Raw genomic sequence first — 23,306 nt, 5'->3', positions numbered from 1 at the left:
CAGAGACGGAAGGAAGACGAGTGAGGGGCTAGCGAAAAAAAAAAAAAAAAAAGAGACGAATGCGTTGAAAGAGCAGGCCGACGGGAGGAACGGGGAGAGCAATCAGGGAAACGGATGAGACTCGCTAGCAGGAAGAACTAGGCAGAAAATGGGGGGCCTGGGGTATCGGAGTCAGGTAATCGCTCGGGAGCGGCGTCTGGAAACTCGCCTCCACACCCTAGCCTACGTCCAGCCTTCGTTCCCGCACCGCCCGCAGCAACCTCACCGATGCAAACGTCCATCCTTTCGTTCAAGCACGCGCCGCAGCAGCCTGACCCTTCGTTCGAGACCGCGTCGCAGTAGACATGTGGTGACCGCGGCGGACTCCAGCCCTCCGTCGAAGCACCCGCCGCATCATGCCGACGCAGCAAAGTGAAAAGGAGCCGTAAGTGCGATGGAGACAGTTGGTCCCATTAAATTTCCAAAGAAATTCATGCGTCTGGCTCTGTCCAGTAAGGACCCAGGGCCACTTTAAGCAACCGGCCCATAACACTTGTCAGAGGGTCACTTTAAGCAACCGGCCCATAACACTGGTGTCAGAAGTTGGGTCCAAGTTATATGATTGGGCAAAACCTGGAATGTGTTCCCGGCGAAAGGAGCTTGAGGCACAGACTGTCTGGTCCAAAATGGGGGGTGCCTTCTGGAGTGGAACCTTTCGGCAAGCCGCGAGAACACTTGTCGTATTCAAAAAATTACCTTTCGAGGGATCATCCCCGTTTAAAGCTCAGGCGGTTTCCCGTCGCTAGACAGCAGCGGAGAAAAGACGCTCGCGCATTTGCCGTCCGTCTTCGCTTCCTTGGTAACGAAACCCTACCGCAAGATACGGGGCCTGATAACGCCAGGGGAATGCACGACAAAAAGGTGCTTCTCGAGCAGATGAGGGACACGTTTGTCACAGGGCTGAAGGAATATAGTGCGCAGGTTTGTCCTGTCAAAGGCGCCGGTCACTTTTGAAGGGACTTCAGAGGCAGCCGTAGACGAAGAGCGTAATGAGTTGCTGTCCTCGATTGTGGAAAAAGTGCGGCTGGTAAGGGAGCCAAAAAGCGCAAGCGAGACAGGTCCAGATGAACTGTATGGACAGTTCATCCGGACCTGTCACGACAAGCAGAGTGCCTCCAGCAAGCCTTAACAGACAGACTGCCAGAAATGGTGTGAGTATGCGGCCTCACCCTCTCTCAAGAGAAGACTTCTGCGCTTCCTTCAGCGAACGCTTGGGGCCGTCGCTCCTTTGCATTATCTCCGATCGCTCTGCACCTTAATGCGTCCGCAGTTCCCATCGATGTACACCTTCGGGTTCTGTGATTGGAGATATCGCCATCAGGGTCAGCGGCTCAGTGGCTCTGATCTGCTCGACAGAAAGCCGGACAAATGCTTCACCTTGGTCGCCGCATCCATCAAAAGTCTGGCGGTACCTGCTGGACGTTGCCCGTCTCCTAGTGCGCTCCGTACTACAGCCAAGGCTCGTGTACCAGGCACAGTTCCAGCACATGATGCGAACGGAGTGGGACCGGTTGGAGGCTATTAACAAGTGTCACGTTCGGGGGACAATAATAAAAATATAATAAACTGTGGAAATGACACTTTCTGTTTATGTAACCCGAAACTCAAATAAGTACACACAGAAGAAACAAGGACCACTAAACAATAAGAGGGAACAATAGAAAGCTAGCAAACAATGTAGAAACTACCGAGAATGCGGCAGAGCAAACGGTAAAGGGTTCAAACAAACGGGAAACAGTAAAAGTCCGGGAACGAAAAATTACACCATCTTCCCGTGGGGAACCCTGATGAGAATGCGAAGCATCATGGGGGTTCCGTGTGGTTCCATTGTGTTGCCGTTATGTTGAGTGATCTGGTGTTTAGTAGCGCCAGAGGGAATTCCGCGTCCGGGTCCACACCGGTGGCAAAGGCACACAAGTACTGTTGTGTGACAGTGAGTAGGCGGTGGTTCTCGAGGCGCCGAAACTCGTCAATCATGTTCTTGTCGATGTTGTCGTCTCTGTGGTAGAATCGGTAGTCTCCGTCAGCGTTGGTGAGGTAAAGGTTGTTGACGTTGGTGCACCGGCTGAGAGCAACGTACACGCCCTCCTCTTCGCAGCTTTGTCTTCTTCGCCTTCTTCTTCAGCGGTTCCCCTACGGGGAGATGACGACGGTGGTTGAACGCGAAGCTATCTCGTGATAGATTCTTTGGTTGGCCAATCCCTAGGGGCATCCTGCCACAATCATCATCAGAGGCGCTGCGGACGGGGCACGAATAAGTGACATGCCCCCGAGCAAGAGATGCTTCGCATCTAAGAGTTGGTGGGGTAAAGGTTGTTGACGTTGGTGAGAGAGAGAGAGAGAGTAAACTTTATTTGAAAATAGGAAGACGGGAATGTGGAAAGAGTTATGGGTGAAGTCCTGTTTCCAGGACTCCAGTAGCAAAGGCTCCCAGCTTGGCTCTCTCTAGCAGCTCACGCTGTATCAAAAGGTCCGAGCTGGACAGTGCTAAATCCCAGGACTCTCTAGAGGTTTGGTAGGTGTTCTGTTGCCAAATTATAGGGCAGTTCTAGACTGTGTGGAATAAGTCTGCTCGTAATTTGCATTTGTGGCATTCTTCGTTATATCTCTCTGGGAACATGAGAGACAGTCGGGATTTGTGTGGGGAAACGTTGGTTTGTAGTTTTCTTATGTTTCGTGCGTCTTCGGCATCTAACATGTGATGCGGTGCGGGCATGGTCTTTCTCGCTTGCCTTTTAGTGTAAAGCCTTTCATTAAGCGACATGAAGGGAGGAAGGGTGTAAGAGTGGTCCGTTTCCCTGCGGCTGTTGATTTGCCTCGCTAGGGAGTCGGCACCGACTGAGAGCAACGTACATGCCCTCCTCTTCGCAGCTTTGTCTTCTTCTCCTTCTTCTTCTTCTTCAGCGGTTCCCCTACGGGAAGATGACGACGGTGGTTGAACGCGAAGCTATCTCGTGATGGATTTTTTGGTTGGCCAATCCCCAGGGGGCATCCTGCCACAGTCATCATCAGAGGCGCTGCGGACGGGGCACGGACAAGTGATATCCCCCCGAGCAAGAGATGCTCCGCATCTAAAAAACTCCCAATACGTGCTCGCTGCTGCAACGGGTTTGTCCCACACGTCCGAGAAGCAGCGCAATGGTGTTGCGGTGTTGCGCAGTCCAGACGACGTATCGTAGCCCAGCGGTAGAGCGCACTCTGAGCTCCCGTCGCGTAGTTGCAGACGCAGCTCTCTTTGGGCGTCGTGGTCCTCTACCTACGTCCGGCGAGACGACTTCCTTGCGGAGGAGATGTCCTGGAGGTTGCGCCTGTGGAGGACCTCTTGGGGCACGGCACGGGTCCGGTCGCCCGACCGCTGTGCATCCCGGTCACTCTCCGCACTTCCCAGTCTCCTTTCTCTCGGTGTTCTCTTTCGGGATCGCTTCTCTGCCGCCCGCCGTTGTCGCTGGATGCTTCTCATTGGCCGGTGGCCTTCGCGAGCTCGTGCCGTGGTCGCGAGCACTCGGCGCCGTAGCAGGTGTCAATGAACTTGGCAGAGCATCTCGCGCGTGTCGTCTCCTTCGTAGTTTCCTTTCTTCGTTTTCTTGTAACGGCGCTTCGTTTATGTCGTTGCGATTTCTTCGCGTGACACAAGGCCGCCATGCGCACCATTACTGGCCTCCCCCGCCTAACACCAATTCCAGAGCTCCGAACAGAAGCCCAGCTAACTAAACACGCTAGATGAACTAATTCATCAGCATTGTTCCGCACGGCTGCTGAAACGTGGACTGGATCCAGAGACAGCAGCTCTCGCCGCGTACATGGGCCAGCAGCCGGGTACGATGCCAGCCTTTTCCGCCGTGAGGCCGCCCTGGCTGTACCATCAGGTGATGGACAATACGCCTCTGACAAGGCTACACGTCCGTACCTCGGGTCTTCACCAGCCTCCAGATGCCATCCTTCATGTAACTGACTGGGCGCCTGAGAGAGAGAGAGAGAGAGAGAGAGAGAGAGAGAGAGAGAGAGAGAGAGAGAGAGAGAGAGAGAGAGAGAGAGAGAGAGAGAGAGAGAGAGAGAGAAACTTTATTGCGATACGTAGTTAGGAGGGGGCGGTGACCGGTAGTTGCAGCTTGCCAAGGCAGCCCGTTCCGTCAGACTTTTCTGTATCTGCGAATTTCAGGTGAATTTCAGGCGAATTTCAGGTGGACAGGTGAATTTCAATAACCTCGCTGACTGTGTTGTCTAGTCCAACACTTAATAGCCTGTCTGCGGACACGCTCATTGGAAGGCCCAGCGCTTGTTCCTTTGCTTTCGGGTCATTCCATGCCACACGTCCCAGCCGTGAAATCGACCATCACAAATTTTCTCAGTAAAAATTGTGGGTCATCCTCGCATGGCCCACAATGCTCCCTGAAAGTGTTCTTGTCCAAAAAAAATTTTGTTATTTTTCTAGCGGCCCTTTTACCTCCAGGGTTTAAAGCAAACTTACTTCTGTGAAAAAAATTCATGAAAAAGTAACTTCTCTTACAATGGCCACCATTTTTTGTGAACATCATGTTGAGGCCCTGGGCTGCTCTATGCCGCATTTTTAAAATATTTTCCCTTTTCTTTGCTGTGATTACGCCATTCAGAAAATACACAATGTCGAGCATTTTCAAACATTTTTAGCAAATACGAGCACATTCTCTCAGCCAGTGAAGCATTTGTAACTGTATCTCAGCATTGTGAAAAATTTGTAAAAACTATATTTAAACTGAAAAAAGGTGCAATGTGCGAGAAAAAGTTCGTCAAACTTGGAAAAATGTCCTTTCTGGCCCATATTCACCTTGAAATTGCGCATTGTTGTGCTCGTACTAAAAATATCAAATACAAGCCATTCACTAGCACAAATGATCGCAGTTTATTTCAGAAAGTTTAATAAGAACAGTTTTTGTTTTAGCAGAGAAAAACATTTTTCAATTTTACAGCGACACTACTTCACCCCGTTGTTCCACAGAGCATCTTCTCTGCACGGCATGCACCTGCCTGCATGAAAAAGGCGCGAGCCAGCGGGTTTGCGCTACAAGAATACCTGTCGTCGCAACGGTATTCGTAGCGTCAGTACAGCACAAAGGAATATTTCGCGTGTTAGTGGGAAAACTACAACGTGGAGCTAGAGGTGGTGCACCAATTCCATGAGCACGGGTAACTCAACGGATGGACATCAGATGTGCATTTAAATCATCGGGTTACGCAATTCCCACTAACGCATCCTAATAAATCCGTTTAACTCGATGACTCCGCCACTGTTTATTTCGTAATTTTGGGCATACTTAAAAGATACCACGTATAACATACCCTGCTTCTTTAAATGCACGTCCATGTCCAGCCAGCCGTTGAGTTACCCGTACTCATGGAATGGGCGCACCACCGCTAGCTCCACGTTGTACTTTTCCCGTTAACACGCGAATTATTCTTTTTTCCTGTACTGACGCTACAAATACCATTGCGGCGAAAGGTATTCTTGTAGCGCAAACCCGCTGGCTCGCGCCTCTTTCATTCAGGCAAGTGCATGCCGTGCAGAGAAGACGCTCTGTGGAACAACGGGGTGAAGTAGTGTCGCTGTACAAATTGAAATTTTTTTTTCTCTGCTAAAACAAAAACTGTTCTGATTAAACTTTCTGAAATAAACTGCGATTATTTGTGCTAGTGAATGGCTTGTATTTTATATTTTTACTACGAGCACAACAATGCGCAATTTCAAGGTGAATATGGGCCAGAAAGGACATTTTTTCAAGTTTGACAAACGTTTTCTCGCACATTTCACCTTTTTCAGTGTAAATATAGTTCTTACCAATTTTCCACAATGCTGCGATACAGGTACAAATGCTTCATTGGCTGAGAAAATGTGCTCGTATTTGCTAAAAATGTTTGAAAATGCTCGACATTGTGTATTTTCTGAATGGCGTAATCACAGCAAAGAAAAGGGAAAATATTTTAAAAATGCAGCATAGAGCAGCCCAGGGCCTCAACATGATGTTCACAAAAAATGGTGGCCATTGTAAGAGAAGTTACTTTTTCATGAATTTTTTTCACGGACGTAAGTTTGCTTTAAACCCTGGAGGTAAAAGGGCTGCTAGAAAAAGAACAAAAATTTTTTGGACAAAAACACTTTCAGGGAGCATTGTGGGCCATGCGAGGATGACCCATTTTTTTTCTGAGCAAATCCGTGATGGTCGATTTTACGGCTGGGACATTTGGCATGGAATGACCCTTTCCTGATGACGGTGTTAACTTTTTCGGTCAGAGGATGAAAGCCTGGATGAGACTGTGCGGTCATTATTCTTTCATTTCTGGAGATAATTGTCAAACTACCTTCAGCGGGTACGTGTGGAGTGAGGAAGTGGAGAAGTGACAGGCGGTCACACATTAATCAATTTCACGCCCCGGGGGGTGTACCAGTTTGGTTTGGCTAGGGGCCTACATATCTGCTGCATATGCTGAATAAATCCTGGCTACATTTCTTTAGAAAGTCATGACTGGTGAAACGAAGAAAGACACAATAAAGCAGCAACGCTAACACTGCCTTCGTTGTTAAGTCGTGTATTATTTCAATGCGTAAGCATTGATTTGTAAGTGGACACTATGGGGACACCAATCTGTCCTATAACACAAACGTGTCACACGTTCGCCGCTTAATATATATCCAATCAAAGAGGGCCTGAGACCTCCATATTTAAATTAAATCACTTAAATTTTTGCTGAAAAAATACCTTTCCATAAGTGCCTTTATTTATTTATTTATTTATTTATTTATTTATTTATTTATTTATTTATTTATTTGTTTAGTTTTAGCTTGCTTCATACATACTATGGACCCCACTTGGTCCAAGCAGAAAGGGCATATGGCAGATATACAAGTGCAAGTAAAGTAACAACTCAAGTATAGCAAGAAATGCAATAACTGTAGGTAATGCGTGCAGAAGTTCTGTCCGGTAGTGAGGGCGACGTTTATGATGCTCGGCGCATAGTGCTCTTATAGTTGTATACGTGGGGTCTTAGGGGGGTTTTATGTGCTATGGCCTTCATATTTTGATATCGGGCTTCCTATGTTGCCATCGAAATGTCTCGCCACTAATAATGCATTCTGTATAGGTGTTTCATATAAAAGGCACTCGGGTCGTACTTTTATACCTGAAAAATGTTTTCACAGAAATAAGTCTGTGCATCGTAGTGAAGCCGACTCAAAAGGGTTTCATTGCATCGCAGAACGACTTAAACATTTATCCGAGAATTCTCATTAAGGAGCTTCTGCTGATGTCGGTAATTGATTATGTTGCATTCAAGGGTGTACTTGTACACTGCTGTTGTGGTTCATACATTGCAATGCTCACGTCAGTGCTACGACACTTCTGCACCGATTACGCGTGTATTTCATCATCAGCAAGATTGTACGATGGTGGCACTAATTGAAAGCAATGGGTAGACGAAGAAAACAGGGCAGAACCCTGAATGAAGTTGACGAACTAACACGGGGTCGCCAACACAACTAGGTCCACGCCCCGAAAACGACGCATTTGCTGCGATATAAATGTCGAAGTCGCAAGTGACCGCTTTTTTCACGGCCTCGCTCTTCATCTGTTTCACGCATCAGACTGGATGTATGCCATGTCGCATGAGCTATATGCCCTGTGTGCATATCATCGGTTGCTTGAACTGCATCTCTGATGCTTTCTATATCTATTCGTTTTTTCCGCTTTCTTTGCGCCCCGTATAGCCCTGCTCTATGCAACTCTCTCATTCTACGACTCTCTCTTCACCTGCCCCTCTATGACGCCTGATGTATAATATATACATGATTTACATCTACGGAGGGTGGGTAAATACGCGGATTTTTACGCATTGTATTATAAAAAATGGAGCAGTCTTCTTTTTACCTAACCATCAAGTATAAGCAGGGGTAAATCCCACAAAATGCGTTCAACTTGCATTGCCAGTGCTGCAATAGTACGTGCCACCCCCTCGCCTTCCCTTGCTGAAAGGTCATTCCGAACTCGTGGTCTCCGAGGCTGAAACATCACAGCTGTCACATAGTGTCCTGGGCTGAGCGACCACTCCCACATCACTAGGCTCAAAATATTAAACTTTTTCACCACCACCACCTTGTTCGTCCTCTACGCGAAAGTGACCGCAGACTATACATAAACAAAAGCTACAGGCTGTGCGGACTTTTATCGTTGCATCCGTATGCATTCAGTTCTAAAATGTAGCTCCGGCGGTTCATTAAATATAAAGCATAACTAGGTTTTCTTGACTGAATTGTCAAGTTTAGAGTAAACGAAAACGAGTGCCCAACGCCAAACTACTGGCTCCCGGAACCACAGAACCAGCGTCATTCAAATTGGCCGCGCTGCAACCATAAAGCCACCTCTCTGGATGCGTCACATAATTCAAAACACCCCTCCAAGTGCACAAACGTATCTTTTAACCTTACATGCGTGGTTCTTTTGTATTAAAAACAAATTATTTGGAACAAAATGCCTTTAAATTGCGTTTGATATTTGCAACAACGTTGCCATACTTTCAAGTTATAATAATCGTTGCCAGGTTTTGACACTTTAAAAATATGACATTTCCTCTCACTCTGATAGTACAAAAATAAAAGAAAATACAATTTATGTGTAGTTTGTATAAAAATATTAGTTTTAATTTACTGTGTGTCACTTGTTGCCTGGTTTTGTAAAAAAAATACACATGGTTGCCGTATTTTCAAAACACAACTTTTAAACATTTATGATCGCTTTGTTTTAATTAATGTTCAGAAAAGGATACAATGTATTATATATGCACTTAATCATCAAACATTTTTGAAAATTTGTTTGAAATTACGTACAGAAAACAGCGTTGGCAGATTCTCGTTTATGTTGGTAACAAGGTTGCTAGATTTTGAAACATTTGTTAGCTATAATTTTATTGAAGATTTTGAAAAAAAAAAACATTCAAATCACTACAAGTTTTTGAGAGTTCTGTGTAATTATTCACTACAGCTTTATTTGCGTGTTTAAAATTACGATGTTGTTGTCTTCCCCTTTTCCAGTTTTTGTATTGAACCGGAATTCTTCAATGCATAGGTTTGAAACTTTTCTTAGGTTATATGTATCAAAAAACGCTATCGAGTTAGTTTTTTGCCTTAAGAAAAATGAAACAGTGGAATCTTAACTAGCCTGCCATCTGTAGACAAAATGTTGTAGTAATCAGTTGTTTGCGGCTGCCTCCGCTAGCCATAAGGAAGTTCCTTGAAAACATTACGAAAGAATTTTAAATGAATTTTTACGCAATTTTATAAGCACACTTTACTGTATACGTTTACTAAGTGAGGTGAACGTGGAGCAAAGTTCCGTTTTTACACCCCAGATGCCGTGTCAACACGCTTGCTCTTCATAGTGGGGGGTGCACGCAGGGCCCGCATTTCCCGGAATCTGAAGCAGTTTCGCTACTTGTTTATTGGATAGCTTTTATTCTGGGCGGCGCGGTTTCGCCGTTTCGATGGATTCGCTAGTGTAGTGTGTGGTGTAGTCGCCGTTTTGCAACACGCGAATGTGTACGATACAAGTGTGCCGTGAGTGCCTTCAAACGACGGAGAAGCGGCGTGATCCACTAGCAGGGCTGGGCATCGTGCACTTGAATTGCTTGAATCCTACAGGAGGAGACCACTCTGGTGCGCGATGTTGTGACGGCTGCACGGAGTGGAACGAAACTTCGTTCCTTCCGACCACGAGGAGTACAGCCGCCGAAGCGGAGTTCTCGAGCTGCATGAAGTGGATTTCATCAAAGTTCGTCGATCATTACGGCAGGCAGGAAGCGAGTAACAGCTGCAGACGACGGCCATTCGCGGGTGCCCCTTCCTTTCACGGTGTAACCTCGCCTATTCGATTTTATGCACTGGGAGCCATGTTTAGGCTACCACAAGTTCTCCGCGAAGGGCCACAACGTCCTCATTCTTGTTTAGGGTGGGAGTGTGCGTGCGTGGCACCTGCGCGTGCGGATCAGCACCCTGCAGGATGTTACGCTTCTCGCTTTTCGGAGAAGTGGAATAAAACGCTATGAGCCCGGATGAAGACCCCACTGCGTATGCTTGAAAGGCCCCAGTCCTTTGTGGGAGCGAGGTCTCGTGACTGCGCCCTTCGTTGCTTCATGCTAAAGAGTGTCGAAAGCTCGGGCCGGATCCCACTCTTCTTGTATACCTCGTGTTACTGAGGAGCGCGTTGAAACGCCCCTGTCACTCAAGAGGAGTATGATCGTGCTCTTATGCGGTAGTTTGTAAGGAACTAGGTGAAATTCCATGTGAACAACTAAGGCGTAGTCTTTCGCACGAACGCCGCGTATGAACTGAAGGATGGAAATAGGGAAACTGTTGATGAAGCAAAGAACGTGGACGGCGTATTGTAAATAGGGGGAAAGTTTTCTAGAAATTTGTTCGCTGGTGACGACGCCTGAACAAGGAAATTTGAAAGGACTCGCCTCGAAGAACATGCTCCAGACGTAACCGCAATGATGTCGCGGAAGCGCTCAAAGACACGAAACAAGGCAAAGCACCACCTTACGACAGAATAACGGCTGATCTATTGCATATGGTGGATACATTGGGTAGTGAGTGAAAAGGTTGCGGAATCATTTTCACAATGCCTCATAACTTCGGGGATATTCCCGGCATAGAAAAAACGCAAACATGATTATAATCCACAAAAAGGATGATGTGAGATAGCTTACAGATAGGGGACCCATCAGCGCACCCTCTGTGACATGCACGTGGTTTACGAAGGTGATACTTAATCGCATAACCGACTTCCGAGACTTTTCATTACCGGAATTGGCGCCAAACGCAATTAACAAGAGAAGAAGCCGGCTTTAGGAGTGCACGCTTCCCACCAATGAATCAACATGCCATCAAACAGGTAATCGAAAACTCTGCATAATATTATTAGCAACGGTAGCTCTGTATTTGTGATTTATAATTTACGGGAAAACATTCGACACAGTAGTTACCACCGCTGTAGTAACGCACAAGCCTTGATATCGACAACATGCGCGGAACAGGACATTGCGTCGACAAGTCACTCGGGGCACTGCGGGCGCCTTCCCACGGAGACCCAGCTCCGGGTTGGGTCAGGGGCATAGTGCACGCCATCGACCACAAGGTCACCAGCGAGTACTTAAGGAATTGTCAAAGGACACGTCTAGACACGCTGTACGAGGAGTGCGTGTCATCGTACTGGGCTGCGCGCACCAGCAAAATCGCACCCAGAAAGAAATGCATAAACACCTTTCCTTTCGTTTGGTTTTTGAGTTGATCGTCGATGCGAATTAACCATGCTTTTAGGCCCCTATTCGTGTAACCGCAGCATCATTTAAGCTAAAAACGGCGTCTTGCGGCCTTAACTAACGCCATATGGCGTGCTTATTGACAACTCGTTTTTCGATTTTATTATCTTTTGTTGACATTTCGCACGCGTTTTTTTAATTTTTATTAAATACCTTCTTAAGACCCCGTGTATACGTCTATAAAACACTACCTATCGTGTTCTTTTGAATTTAGCTTAACTACCATACACAAATGTTTTTCTGGAAAGACTTTCTAGGGGCAGTATAAGAGTTATTGCGTGAAAATATGAAGGCCCTATGGCCGTATATTAGATAAAACCCCATGTATCGCTATAAAGTGCTATACTCCGAGCCCCTTTGGAGTACGCTTCGCTACTATACACATTAGCATTGCTGGGAAGGCATTTTTCAGGGACATTATTGCCGGTCTTGTAGGAAAATACGAAAGCCCTAAGGCTATATATTATATACCCCCCCCCCCCCCCCCATAAGACCATGTATCTCTGTAGAGCGCTGTACACAGAGTTTCCTTTAAGTCGGCTTCACTGCAATGCGAAAATGCATCGCAAGGATGTTTTCAGGCCGTTGTAATGAATTAGATATGAATTTTAAGCATCTTCTTATTCTGCGAAAGAGTGGCACATAAAACGTTACGGGCCGACAGACGTGAATCGTTGTCAATTGAGTCCAAATAGAAATGCTCAAGCATTCAGAAACCAGCCGACAACCCGATTTTACAGCGACGCTGTACATGACTTGCTCCTCGGTTTGTCTCTTCGTGTCCTCTTCCGGCGGCATAATACACTTGAGGCAGGCCAAATTTCTTGCGAACGCTACATAGCTCTGAATCAAAAGTATGTCTTGAAAAACTGTTGTCTTGAAAAATACTGTTCAACGTGCAATTGGCCGGTAAGAAGACTCGAGCATTACGCCAAATTTTATTTACCTGTTATTATTAGTTAGTTCATCCTGGAGTTGTAAACAATTGGAAATTCCCAGGTGATGCCAGAAGATGGGCGTGTAGGGATTACATGGGTTCTAGGGATTACAGGGATTACAGTGTTAGATACCAGTATAATGGGCAACTGCCGGTGGCGTTTTTAAGCTGAAGCCGCCGCTCTAAATACCATTGCTGCGCAATTACAAACCAGGAGTGGGACGTACATGTTTGTATGCTAGGGGGCAACACTGTAGTCATTCCATGTTTCATTAAGGCAACTATTTCAGAAGGGCGTTAAATCGAAAATGAGAAACAATCGTGTTTTGTGTCTTTCATTTGTTGGCACTGCGCCTTGGTCAACACGCTCGAAAATAAAGTATTGCCCATAGTGCATTAAATTTGTCATTCATTCTGTAGTACCATTATCACTGGCATTTTTAAAAGCTCTGCTGTTCAATTATTTTTTTTTTTTGCTTCTACTCGATAGCATTTTTTTCTTACCCTTTTACTTCGAAGGCGCACTTCCCTTCATTGTTCAAACCATTTTAGTTCACATCGGGGACATGCGAGAGAAAGCTACACCCAGACTCTGGGGCGGGCCGCAGTGGCGGCCGGGGATTTAACTTAGACCGCCTAGCGAGCTTTAACGGGTTCCGAAATCTCGACACACGGGGTTTTGTTTTTCGCCTACGCCAGAGAAACAGCCGCAGTGGCCGGGAATCACACCGGCGACTTCACTCTCGTTTTCGTAACGTCTTATCCACCGAGCCCCCCGCATATAAACCATATTCAGCTTGCGTAATTCGGTTCAGTCAATGCGAATTTTCTTGTTTGTAACTAGTCGCAAATCTGCCAATTCCGCGGACAGTGATGTGACACCGAGTATTCTGCACACTTGTAGCTCGTTCCATGGGTTCTCCACCGCACTGGTAATCTACTGTCTCATACTAAAGTGGATCCGGTACTCTGCTAATTAAAAATGTGACGTTGCCCACCAGCAACCTGTTTACTTCCAATTTGCAATTCTTCATAGCGCTATCGAACTGGCATGCGCAAAGAGCACACGAGAAAAATAAAATCGCTATAGTCCAAGGCTGGAAAATACGTAGAAAATTTTCATTCTCCCCACCAATATTCAGCTATAAAAGTTTCATAACGAATCATTTAATACTTCGCCTTCGTTGGTGGTTCCAGCGGGAACGCATGGTTTGTAGGGTTGCATGGCCATACACTCGAGACTGACCCACGAGGGTTTCAAGTTTTACTAACGGGCTGTCATTGCACAATTGACGTTAGGTAGCCGAAACTGCCAGGTCACGTGTTCTATACGGCAAGACGCGCTTGTTGGGGCAGCAATCCGCAATTCGTTCATTGCGTTTTCTGGGTAGGCCACATTACACTGGAGCCCGGAGGTGCCGGGGGTTCTCGAGAAGGACAAGACTTCGCAGGAACTCTAATAATATCGCTACGTGGCGGCGAAACAAATGAAACAAACTATGGTAGATTGGGAAGTGATCTTTTTACTCGTTGTCAGCATGAGCGATAGTCCGCGCAAGCTACGCGCCCACACAGCTTTGTCTTATTCGGAGAAGGCAGTGCATGGTGGTGTGTTCCACTGCCCACTTGCTTTTCTACTCGTGACAATATCAACCACTTTTTTCTACTGCTTTATTTCTCTCTTTGGCTGCAATACAGACTTCGCTCACACACACACAAGGCTAGCGGATCACGTTGCGTCACGTCACACCTGCCAAACTTCCGCTCCGACGCCTCTTGGTCATTGCTACGCGATGAATGACCTTGTGAGACATGGCGCATAATAGATTTCGCTCCAATTACTCGACGTTCAAAGCTAGCTTTTATAAACAAACCACAAGAACCTAAAACACACCTCACGGTTACCGCGCGAAGTTCCAGCGGTTGAGCCGCGTGGTACAGCAGTGAACAAATGCAGGTCCCCGCGTTGATACTATCTGCCCGTAGAAAGCGTGGGCGCAGAAGCGCAGGAGCTCGTGAGCACACGGGGGAAAAATAGGTCTGTGACGGCCTTGTACGTTCAGCCTTGCTTGATGCCTGGTATTTATCAATTGTGCGGTAATATCTAGGTATACTCCTAACCACTTGTCACAACCACAATGCGAAAGTGACCTTGAATGCGAGCAGCTGTCTGGTCGCTGTGGTCTTCTTGTTTTTAACAGCGCAGCTGTTGTAGCTGACCGTAATGTGTGGCGCGTAACGCGCTAAAAATACCAAGAAAATGCCGAGCGCTCGTGAGCGCGTGCTCGCGGCGGCCGCCGACCGTCCCCGGCAAGCGCTGTGGCTTTAGCAAAAAAAAAAAAATCTGGCGGAAACCTTGAGGGAGAAAACGCCGAGCGTGCCCGTGAGCGCGTGCCTCGCGGCGACCGCCGATCGTCCCCGGCTCGCACAGTGGATTTATCAAAAACAAAACAAACAAAAAACTGGCGTAAACCCCGAGAAGCGCCTCGCGTGCTTAGCAACCAACAATGCCACAGCTGGAGCAACACCTGCTCCACGGAGCCTCGACACGACTCCAGGAACGCCGCGCATGCGTTATGCACGTACGCGCTGCCGCTGTGCCTCAGCTGTCGTCAAGCGCTACCGCGCATGTAATGCTTGGCATGAGGAACATGATGATATCGATGCATATGACGTTGACTACTATATACTAGCACAGTGCAAAGCGAGGACATGTAAATAAACAATTTCGAACTTGTACAAACACGCACAAGTGCGTACAAATGCGTACTTGTACAAATGGGATTTAGAATAAACGGGGTATACTTGAGCCATTTTATGTTTGCGGACGACATAGTCTTGCTGAGTGATACTGCAGAACACATGCGAACAATGCTTGAGAAACTACAATCAGAAAGCACGGCCGTGGGGCTACAAAAAAAGTGAATAAATCTAAAGTAATGAGGAATAAACATGCCAAAAACGTCCCCTTGAGCTTAGGAAACGAAACGCTAGAAGAAGTAAAATAATATAACTAACTCCCTTGGACAGATCGTTAGTACTGACCCTAACCATGAGTGAGAAATCTGGTGCAGAATAGGTATGGGTTGGGGGAACACTCGGCAAGCGCTCTCAAATAACGAAAAGTAAGCTACTTCTGTCACTAAAAATAAAAACCTACAACCAGTGCATACTGCCGATGATGACATACGGAGCTGAAACTTGGCGCCTTACTAAACAACTAGAAAGCAAACCTAGGTCAGCTCGACGGGCCATGGAAGGAATAAAGTTAAAAATAACACTCAGGTACAGGAAACGAACTACCTGGATCAGAGAATAAACTAGAGTTGACGATATCATAGTTCAAATAAAGAAAAAGGAATGGTCATGTGGTGAGACGAACCGACAACCGGTGGACAATTAGGGTAAGTGTGGATACCAATAGATGGGTGTAGAAAAAGAAGGCCAATAATACGATGGAGGGATGAAATACGGAACTTCGGGGGTAAACTGTGGACTCGAGCAGCGCAGGACAGGAGCGATTGGAGGTCAATGGGAGAGGCCTTTGTCCTGCAGTGGACCTGAGTAGGATCATGATGATGATGATGATGATGAATGCGTGGCAATGTCTTTCAGTGCACTCGTAGGAAGTAATCCTGCAGCTTCGCTATGGTTCAGGCCTTGATCGACTTAGTGCAACCTTCGCTAGTTTCTTGTTAGGCGGGCCTGCGCATTCTCAGCAATCTCTTGTCGTACTCATGCGTTGCCGTGGAAAGTGAACAGTGCCAACACCAATGATGATGATGAGATTCTTTTGCCCAAAACTGGGTGAAAGGAGGAAGGGGAAGCGGGAGTATTCCTGGTTTCCTCCCCCTGAAATGGCGGCGCACCCCTTGGGCGCGAGAGGCATCTTCGCCAGTTCGCCCCAAGATGCAGATCAAGGCCAGTTGGCCGGCCTTGATCTGCATTCCGGGGTCGAGGCTAAGCAAAAAGACCTTTCTGTGCTCCGAACGGCAATGATGATTGAAAGTGGTGGCGCACCCAGCCAGTCCCACTCATTCAGATGTTTTCGGCTTGCGAAGCTCAGCCACAAACTATAAGAGCCCACTTACGCATTACCAGTAGTAGTAGTAGTAGAACTTTTATTGTGAGAAGAAAGGGGAAGGGGACGGGGGTGAAAAGGGCCCCACCCATGTACGCATTACCAGTGCCGCCACTTGAAAGCTTGGTTGCATGGTTGGTTAGTTGGGGCCAAGATATCAACGGCCGTACCCAATCTGAGGGTTGACCAAGACCAGAGCTACTAAATAAGCTACCTTTATTTACTGACACTAGCAAAGAGGGACTAACAACTCATGTTTGAAAGGTCGTTAAGAAATAGAGCTAGATGGAAACCAGAGTGAGAAAATGTTATGTAGAAAGTAATGTTTTGGGAAATGAGGAGTACGAGGAGGAGGAGTAAACTTTATTTAGGCGAGCCTTAGGTGCTGATGTCTGGGCACCTGCCTGGTGGGGGGTTTCCTCTAGTCCGGGATACCCTGTTTTGCGCTGGCCACCCGAGCCCTCTCCACTAGGCTACGCTGGGAGGAGAGGTCGGAGCTGTTCATCCGTGCCATCTACTGCCCGTATGTAGGTTGGGGAATAGGTTAAGCGACGGGGTTTGTTGATACCCTCATACCAGGTGTTATACGATGCCAGAGTGGGGGCATATTTGCAAGGTGCGGGGTTGAGCACGGGGTACATTGCATGAAGTAGGTATTGGCCCGGGAATGTGCCTTCTCGTCTTGCTGTTGTGGTGTCGAATACCCTAGCCGATGGAGGGTGGCTCTTCCTGTAGTGGTGAGTTGGAGGCGTGTAAATTGAGAAATTCGATGCGCTTCTTGGATTTCTTCCCACTTATTGTGGGCGCCCAGTTGTAGTAACTTTTTTGTTGCCGTTTTTGGGGGAAATCCTAGTGCGGTTTTGTAGGCTTACCGAAAAAAAAAACACTGCTGAGAAAATTCCCAACGAGAATTCCCAACGAAAATTCCCATACTGTGCTTGATGTTTTGTGCCTTCTCTTAACCTACATCTAGGGCTTTGTAGGAAGCAGACGTGGGGCAGATGCGCCTTCCTACATTAATTTGATTGAAGGCCCGGCCAGAACTGGGAGCGCCCAAAATGAACGACCGCCCAGGTGCGCAGTCGTGTTCCAACTTCGTGAGGCCCGTGGCAAAGCTTACACTGCAGTGCCAGCCCCGCTGATGATGATTATGAAAGGGTGTAGATGATGATGATAGTAGCGCAACTACAGCTTCATACCCAGACAGGGAGATTGCCCAAGGTTTGAGAATGGTCATTTAGTTAAGACAGCTTCTGCTTCCTGAGAACTCCCAAAACGTTAAACATTTTTATAATTTTGGTTTCTGAAATTTTATGAGGTGAAAAGAATTTTTTTTGCTCTAAACAAGGAGCCTGAGCAGTGCTATTGTCACTATCTTCATCACCCCACGCCCAAAAAAGAAGCTGAGTACAAGACGTTCTCTGCCACACACGTTTAATCGGCTTAATCTTCCGTTATCTTCCACCGTTATTCTTTCCTTGGGTTCTTCCATCCTAGGAGTTTGCCACAGAGAGGACGTGATCGCCTTTCACTCCTTTGCTGCGGCGACAGGCCGGATACCCTGCTAGACAGCTATGTCTTCATTCGTGATTTTTTTTCCTGACAATTCTGTTATATCCAAAGATTTCTTTTTCTGCTCTCAATCTTTTTCTCTTACTTTACTCTTTTTTTCTCTCTAAAATAAATGGGGCATAGCCTAATCATTACAGGCAGCTTCTTGGCCGATCCCCCGCGTGGCTATGCGCCATGATTTAAGGGTCCACCCAACCAACCAACCAACGTCCCAATCCGCCAACCAAGGTCGTTGCGCATATCATCGAAGCATGGCCGAAGGGAATGGAAAGTAAAGGTGTGCAACACACGTTCGATTAAGTTTGCCGCCGCCGTGTCCCGGTAGGTATAGCGAATCGAGCCAATAATATGTGACTTCTGCCTTTGGTTGTCGCAGATACAAACGCTAATGGGCACGGCAGGTTTTCGCGTTCACCCACACGCACTGTTTGACTGTGCTTGTAGCGCAACGCGAAAAATTTCAATTGAAACTGAAACAAAATCTTTGGCCTGTGGTAGGGCATCCAATTCTATAATGTTTGCTAGCGGAGGTTTACGTCCTTTAAAAAGCAAAAAACCAGCGAAAGTTCCCGCATACATTCATTTTAAGTTTACAGTTCCTTCCTCAGTGTTTGTTTCCGAAAGAAATGATTCGACTAGCTCCAGCAATCCTCTTTCACCATGCCTTCGCAATACATGCGTGTTGTCTCAAAAAGTAGCGCGAGAAAGTGTATGGGGCGTCGATACCTGTTTTTACGCTTTTGTCTTTTTCTGTGTGCATGTAAATAAGCAACCGCTGCTGCTGCGAAGGGTATATTTGCATTCACGGCACTCCACTCCACCAATATAGGCCAACTTGCTTTCATACTTCAGTGTCCCTATAGTGGCAAATCATCAGATGCACGGACGAGTATCCCGAGCTCAGATGAGTGGGATGACTGCCACCGCCTCTTATAATTTACCTGCTAAATTGTTATTTAAAGAGATACTGAAGTGAATTTGTCAAGCTCCTGTTTTTGCTTGCCCTGCGTAGACTGGCTCAAATGAACACACTTTTCATCGTTTATCCGGTTGATAAGTCGGTAATTATTTTATACAGCGCGAAAGAAGAAAAACTACCATGCGCGATCTGCGGCGGCCGCACCAACTTAAGGCTGTGACGACGGGAGGAGATTCACCGTGATTGGACGATGTCCAAATTAGCATTCAAACAAGTTTCGGTTTCGGTTCTGTAAAACAACATGCTTGACATCCGACGGCATCGTTGGATGGGCATTCTCGACATCTCAGTAATCGTCGTACCACGCTTCTGCCATGTTGTCGGCTGTAAAATGCATAAGATAAGCCTCCCAGGACAGCTTGGAATCGTAGCAATTACTAGCGGAGGCTTACGCAGTGGATGAACGCCCTCCGCGTCCCCGCAGACGCTCAAATTCCATGCGCTTTTCCCCCATATTTGGAGCTTGCCTCACTCATGCCTGTGTCGTAAAAAGCGTGTTCGCCCCAGGCCAAGGGTCTGTTGATTCTGGCCTGTGCCCACTTCCCGCAAGCAGTCGGTGCTTATGGCAACAGCACGCCGACGAGAACTCGCTAGCGCGTCGTGTCAGCCTGCGCGCGTTCTGTGAACTAGTTCGTGGAGCAGTGAACGTTACGGCCCAAAAATGGTGAAATCAGTATAGAAAACATCAGCCTAAAACGAAAAAGTCAACTTGCAAAAAAAAAAAAAGAATTTCGAACTTGTGACTTGCAAAATAACATACCTAGCGCTCGGGACCACTCGGCCAACGGGCCATTCCTTTTCTTTAATGCATGGAAATTTTAGGAAAAAGCAAAAAGTTTTTGTTCTAGGATTTTTTAGCTTGTGGAAGTGCCGCATGACTGATCGGCATGCGGAACCCTCTAGGCCGACCAAGTGCATTTTTCGGGAACAGGCGGCGTTGGTACGGAGCGTTTATGCACCGCAGAGTGATCCACCGGAGTGGCTGCATCTTTTGGATGCGTGCGTTTGCTTGCCTGAGTTTTGAAATGGTGCCGACCTTTGTTAGACTGACGTGCTTACCCTTTGCTGTCCGTTAGTGTTTGTATTGTGTTAATTGTCTTGTCTGAGTTATTTTTTTTTTCACTCGGCCACGGGCCAGCGCTGCCAGAATTAGAAATATAAGGTATATAATGTATAACCAGTTTATACTTTTATTTAGTTTTAGCATTTCAAGCAGCTTATGTGACTATTCGTTGTATAGCGCTCGCGCAGTAAGCGTCCCCCAAATTTCCACAATATCTCACGTCTAGCAATTCCATTTCTTAGACGGAAAAGCGTTCGCAGATGTGTGGTCGTGCTGCTGACCGCTGTGCTTGTTCACCCAGGGCAAAAAAGTGATTCCTGCTCCCTAGTTTTACGCTGTACGCTAAAAGTTTCAGTTGATTTCGTTTCCTTAGTACCTATATTAACTTCGCTGACTCTTCTCCTGCCTTCAAGTGGCCTGAAATTTTCTACTAGCGTACCAGTGAGCGAAGTGTCGCATGTGCGCTTGTGCAGCGCTTGTGTGGAGTGACCTGGACTTGATACAGTGTACAAACTAAGTAAAGAAAGGCACATTCTTCCATCCACAAACGTGTCGTGGCTTAGTTTAAACTGAGCGAACGAATCTCGACGACTCGTCGGCGCCGGCGGACTAAATGCTGGGTCGACTGACTCTGTCGGAAGGTCGGCGAGCCGTGCAGTAGCGCAGTCAAGCCAAGTCATCGCCCCCTGACGTCACACGAAAACGCCGCAGAAAATGGGCGAGGATGCAGAGAGGAGGACAGTATTATCAAAATGATTTTTCTACTACATAAATTCGCCTAAACGCACTCAGAGTGGTCGAAACATGGCCTATGGACTTCGGACTACTATTTGCGCTAGTAATCCCGCAATGTTTACAAATCACTTCAGTGTCCCTTGAGGAGGGCAGCACCAATGTTCTTCTCAGGAGGGACAATACCATGTCACCAGCTCTGAGGAGCTCACTGAGCCACTAATTTCAACTTTTGATGGAAGCTGCCATCGTCATCAACCCCGAATGGGTATGTGTTCATCGACGACGAGTAAATCAGCCCAGATAGAGAGAGAGAGAGAGAGAGAGAGAGAGAGAGAGAGAGAGAGAGAGAGAGAGAGAGAGAGAGAGAGAGAGAGAGAGAGAGAGAGAGAGAGAGAGATGGAAGGCGGCGTATCCCACTGCTCGGGGGAATGAGGAAGGAGTGGAGGTTCAGGGTTCTGGTTCTGGGTGCATTCAAGGATAACGTGCCGAAGTGTTTCTGACTGCGTGCAGAATTTGCATTGGATTTTGAGTTGATTTAGGAACACATCAGGTGTTGGGTGGGGATTCGTGTTGGTTTGCGCAAGTCTGTGTGTAGGTTCTGGTTCTTTGTGAGTCGTAAGTGGGGTAACGCAAGCGTTCTGCGACCGAGTCCGTAGTACTCGGTAATTTCCTGGTAGGTCGTGAGTGGCATATATAGGTTCAGGCCAGTCCTACGCTGCCTTGCCGACGAAACTTCGGGCCTTACGGTGGGCTTGATCATTGCCCCCCTCCCCCCTCCCCCCCCAAAGCAAGGAGTGGGCCGGCGCCCACACCACCTCGACTACCCTGTCTGGTAGCTTGCTTGACAGCATGCGGTACGTCATTGGAACCACCCAGCCCGACGTGAGACTCCTGCATACCTCTTCTGAGTCTGTAATTATGGTATATGCCTTCGTAAGTGAGAGAGCTAATGCTGCGGCTACTTCTTGCGCTTTTTGCGTTAAGGCTTGCGGCACGGTTGCCCCGACGACGAGGTCCGTCTTCGTTGTCACCAACGCTACTTTGGCCTGTCTTTTATGGTACGTGGCTGCATTTATATAAACCACTGCGGGCAGAGATCCTTTTTTTTTTTCCGAAGCTTTGGCTTTTGCTTCTCGCCCACCCTGATGGTGAATGGGATGCATATTCTTAGGCAGTGGACGGATGATGTGCATCTCCGGCATTTCCTTTGCTGGGACAGCGTCCCCACTGGAGTCAATTTTAATTGTGTAACGACGTTTCCGCCAGTTTTGGTTCATGCTAGGCAGGCTTTTTGATTAAACAGGTGAATTTCAATAACCTCGCTGACTGTGTTGTGTAGCCCAACACTTAATAACCGTTCTGCGGACACGCTCATTGGAAGGCCCAGCTCTTGCTTTGTTGCTTTCCTGATTACGGTGTTAAGTTTGTCGATGAGAGGATGGAAGCCTGGATGAGACTGTGAGGTCATTATAATTCTTTGACTTCTGATAATAATTGCAAAATTACTCTCAGCGGGTAAGTGCGGACTGAGGAAGTGGAGAAGTGACTGGAGGCACACATTGATCAATTTTACGGCCCGGGGGGTGTACCAGTTTGGTTTTGCTAGCGGTCTACATCTTTGCTGAATGCGCTCAATAAATCCTTGCTACATTTCTTTAGAGAATCATGACTGGTGAAACGAAAAAAAAAAGACAATAAAGCAGCAACGCTAACACTGCCTTCGTTGTTAAGTCGTGTATTATTTCAACGCGTAAGCGTTTATTTCTAAGCGGTACCAGTCTTTCCTTCTGTAATACATGACGTGACACACGTTCGCCGCATAAGATATATGCTAGCTAGATATATGCTTTATATTCACATTCAACCACTCAAATTGTTGCTGAAAAAATTGGCCGCGTATCTGCTCATTTCGTTGCAAATGCTGACGCAAGACGATAGTCGACTGGCGCCCCTGGCAAGTAAATGCATCCCTTCTCTTTCCGGCGCACCTGTCGTGATCTTCCTCTCCCGTCTCGTTCCTTCCAAGATAACACGCTATTGGTTTGCTCAAGTCAATTTAAATTCTCCGCGTCCCACTTCTCCCAATCGGGTGCCTGGATGCCAGCGCTGCCGTACGGCGGAGACGCGAGTGAGTCGAAGCACCCTACTAAACATTTATAGAACCAGGTTGTCTACCTCCACGAGCGTTCCAAGCAGAACGCGGAACCTGTCTAGTGGAACCTTTCGTTGCTGTTACTGTTTGATTTTTTAGAATTCCGCGAGGTAGCGCGGGCCACAGCAGGCGACCGTTTTTTGCAGTTGATGTGGTATTTTATTTGCTATCGCAAAAAGCAAGCATCCGTAAGTTTTTTTAATAAAGGAACACTGCAAATATCACCCATGTATTGATGTTCAGGTTCATATTTGCGCAATGTCTTGTTCTTGTTCAAAATGTTGACAAGTATGAACATTAACACCGGACTTTAGATTTCGCTGTGAGTATATAAGACTACTGCGCAGACAATGTTTCATTTTGGCCGGCTGGCTGAATCGCGTGACAGATGGACAGACAGACATACAG

At 47.1% G+C, this 23,306-nt stretch overlaps 2 protein-coding genes across 6 annotated transcripts in view; one reads left to right on the top strand and one right to left on the bottom strand.

Annotated features, from left to right (window-relative positions):
* LOC144155851 (uncharacterized) overlaps positions 1-23,306 on the bottom strand; it is a 1,021,707-nt gene that overhangs the window by 232,763 nt on the left and 765,638 nt on the right. The gene's annotated exons all lie outside the window — the stretch shown is intronic.
* The window catches only part of LOC144155846 (uncharacterized), a 75,395-nt gene that overhangs the window by 5,807 nt on the left and 46,282 nt on the right, over positions 1-23,306 (top strand). The window contains exon 1 of one of the 2 annotated variants that reach the window (XM_077687524.1): positions 9,507-10,952. The exons of the other annotated variant lie outside the window; for it this stretch is intronic. Coding sequence (XP_077543650.1) covers positions 10,929-10,952 — 24 coding nt within the window. The 5' untranslated portion in view covers positions 9,507-10,928. Of the gene's footprint in view, positions 1-9,506; positions 10,953-23,306 lie in introns of those variants that run through there. 2 annotated transcript variants of the gene reach the window in all.

The sequence above is a fragment of the Haemaphysalis longicornis genome, unplaced genomic scaffold, assembly GCF_048455015.1.
Source record: "Haemaphysalis longicornis isolate Haplotype H1 unplaced genomic scaffold, Haemaphysalis longicornis Haplotype H1 scaffold_1, whole genome shotgun sequence".
NCBI classification, from domain to species: Eukaryota; Metazoa; Arthropoda; class Arachnida; order Ixodida; family Ixodidae; genus Haemaphysalis; species Haemaphysalis longicornis.
The sequence above is the reverse complement of the archived record's forward strand: the minus strand, read 5'-3'. Positions and strand labels throughout refer to the sequence as shown.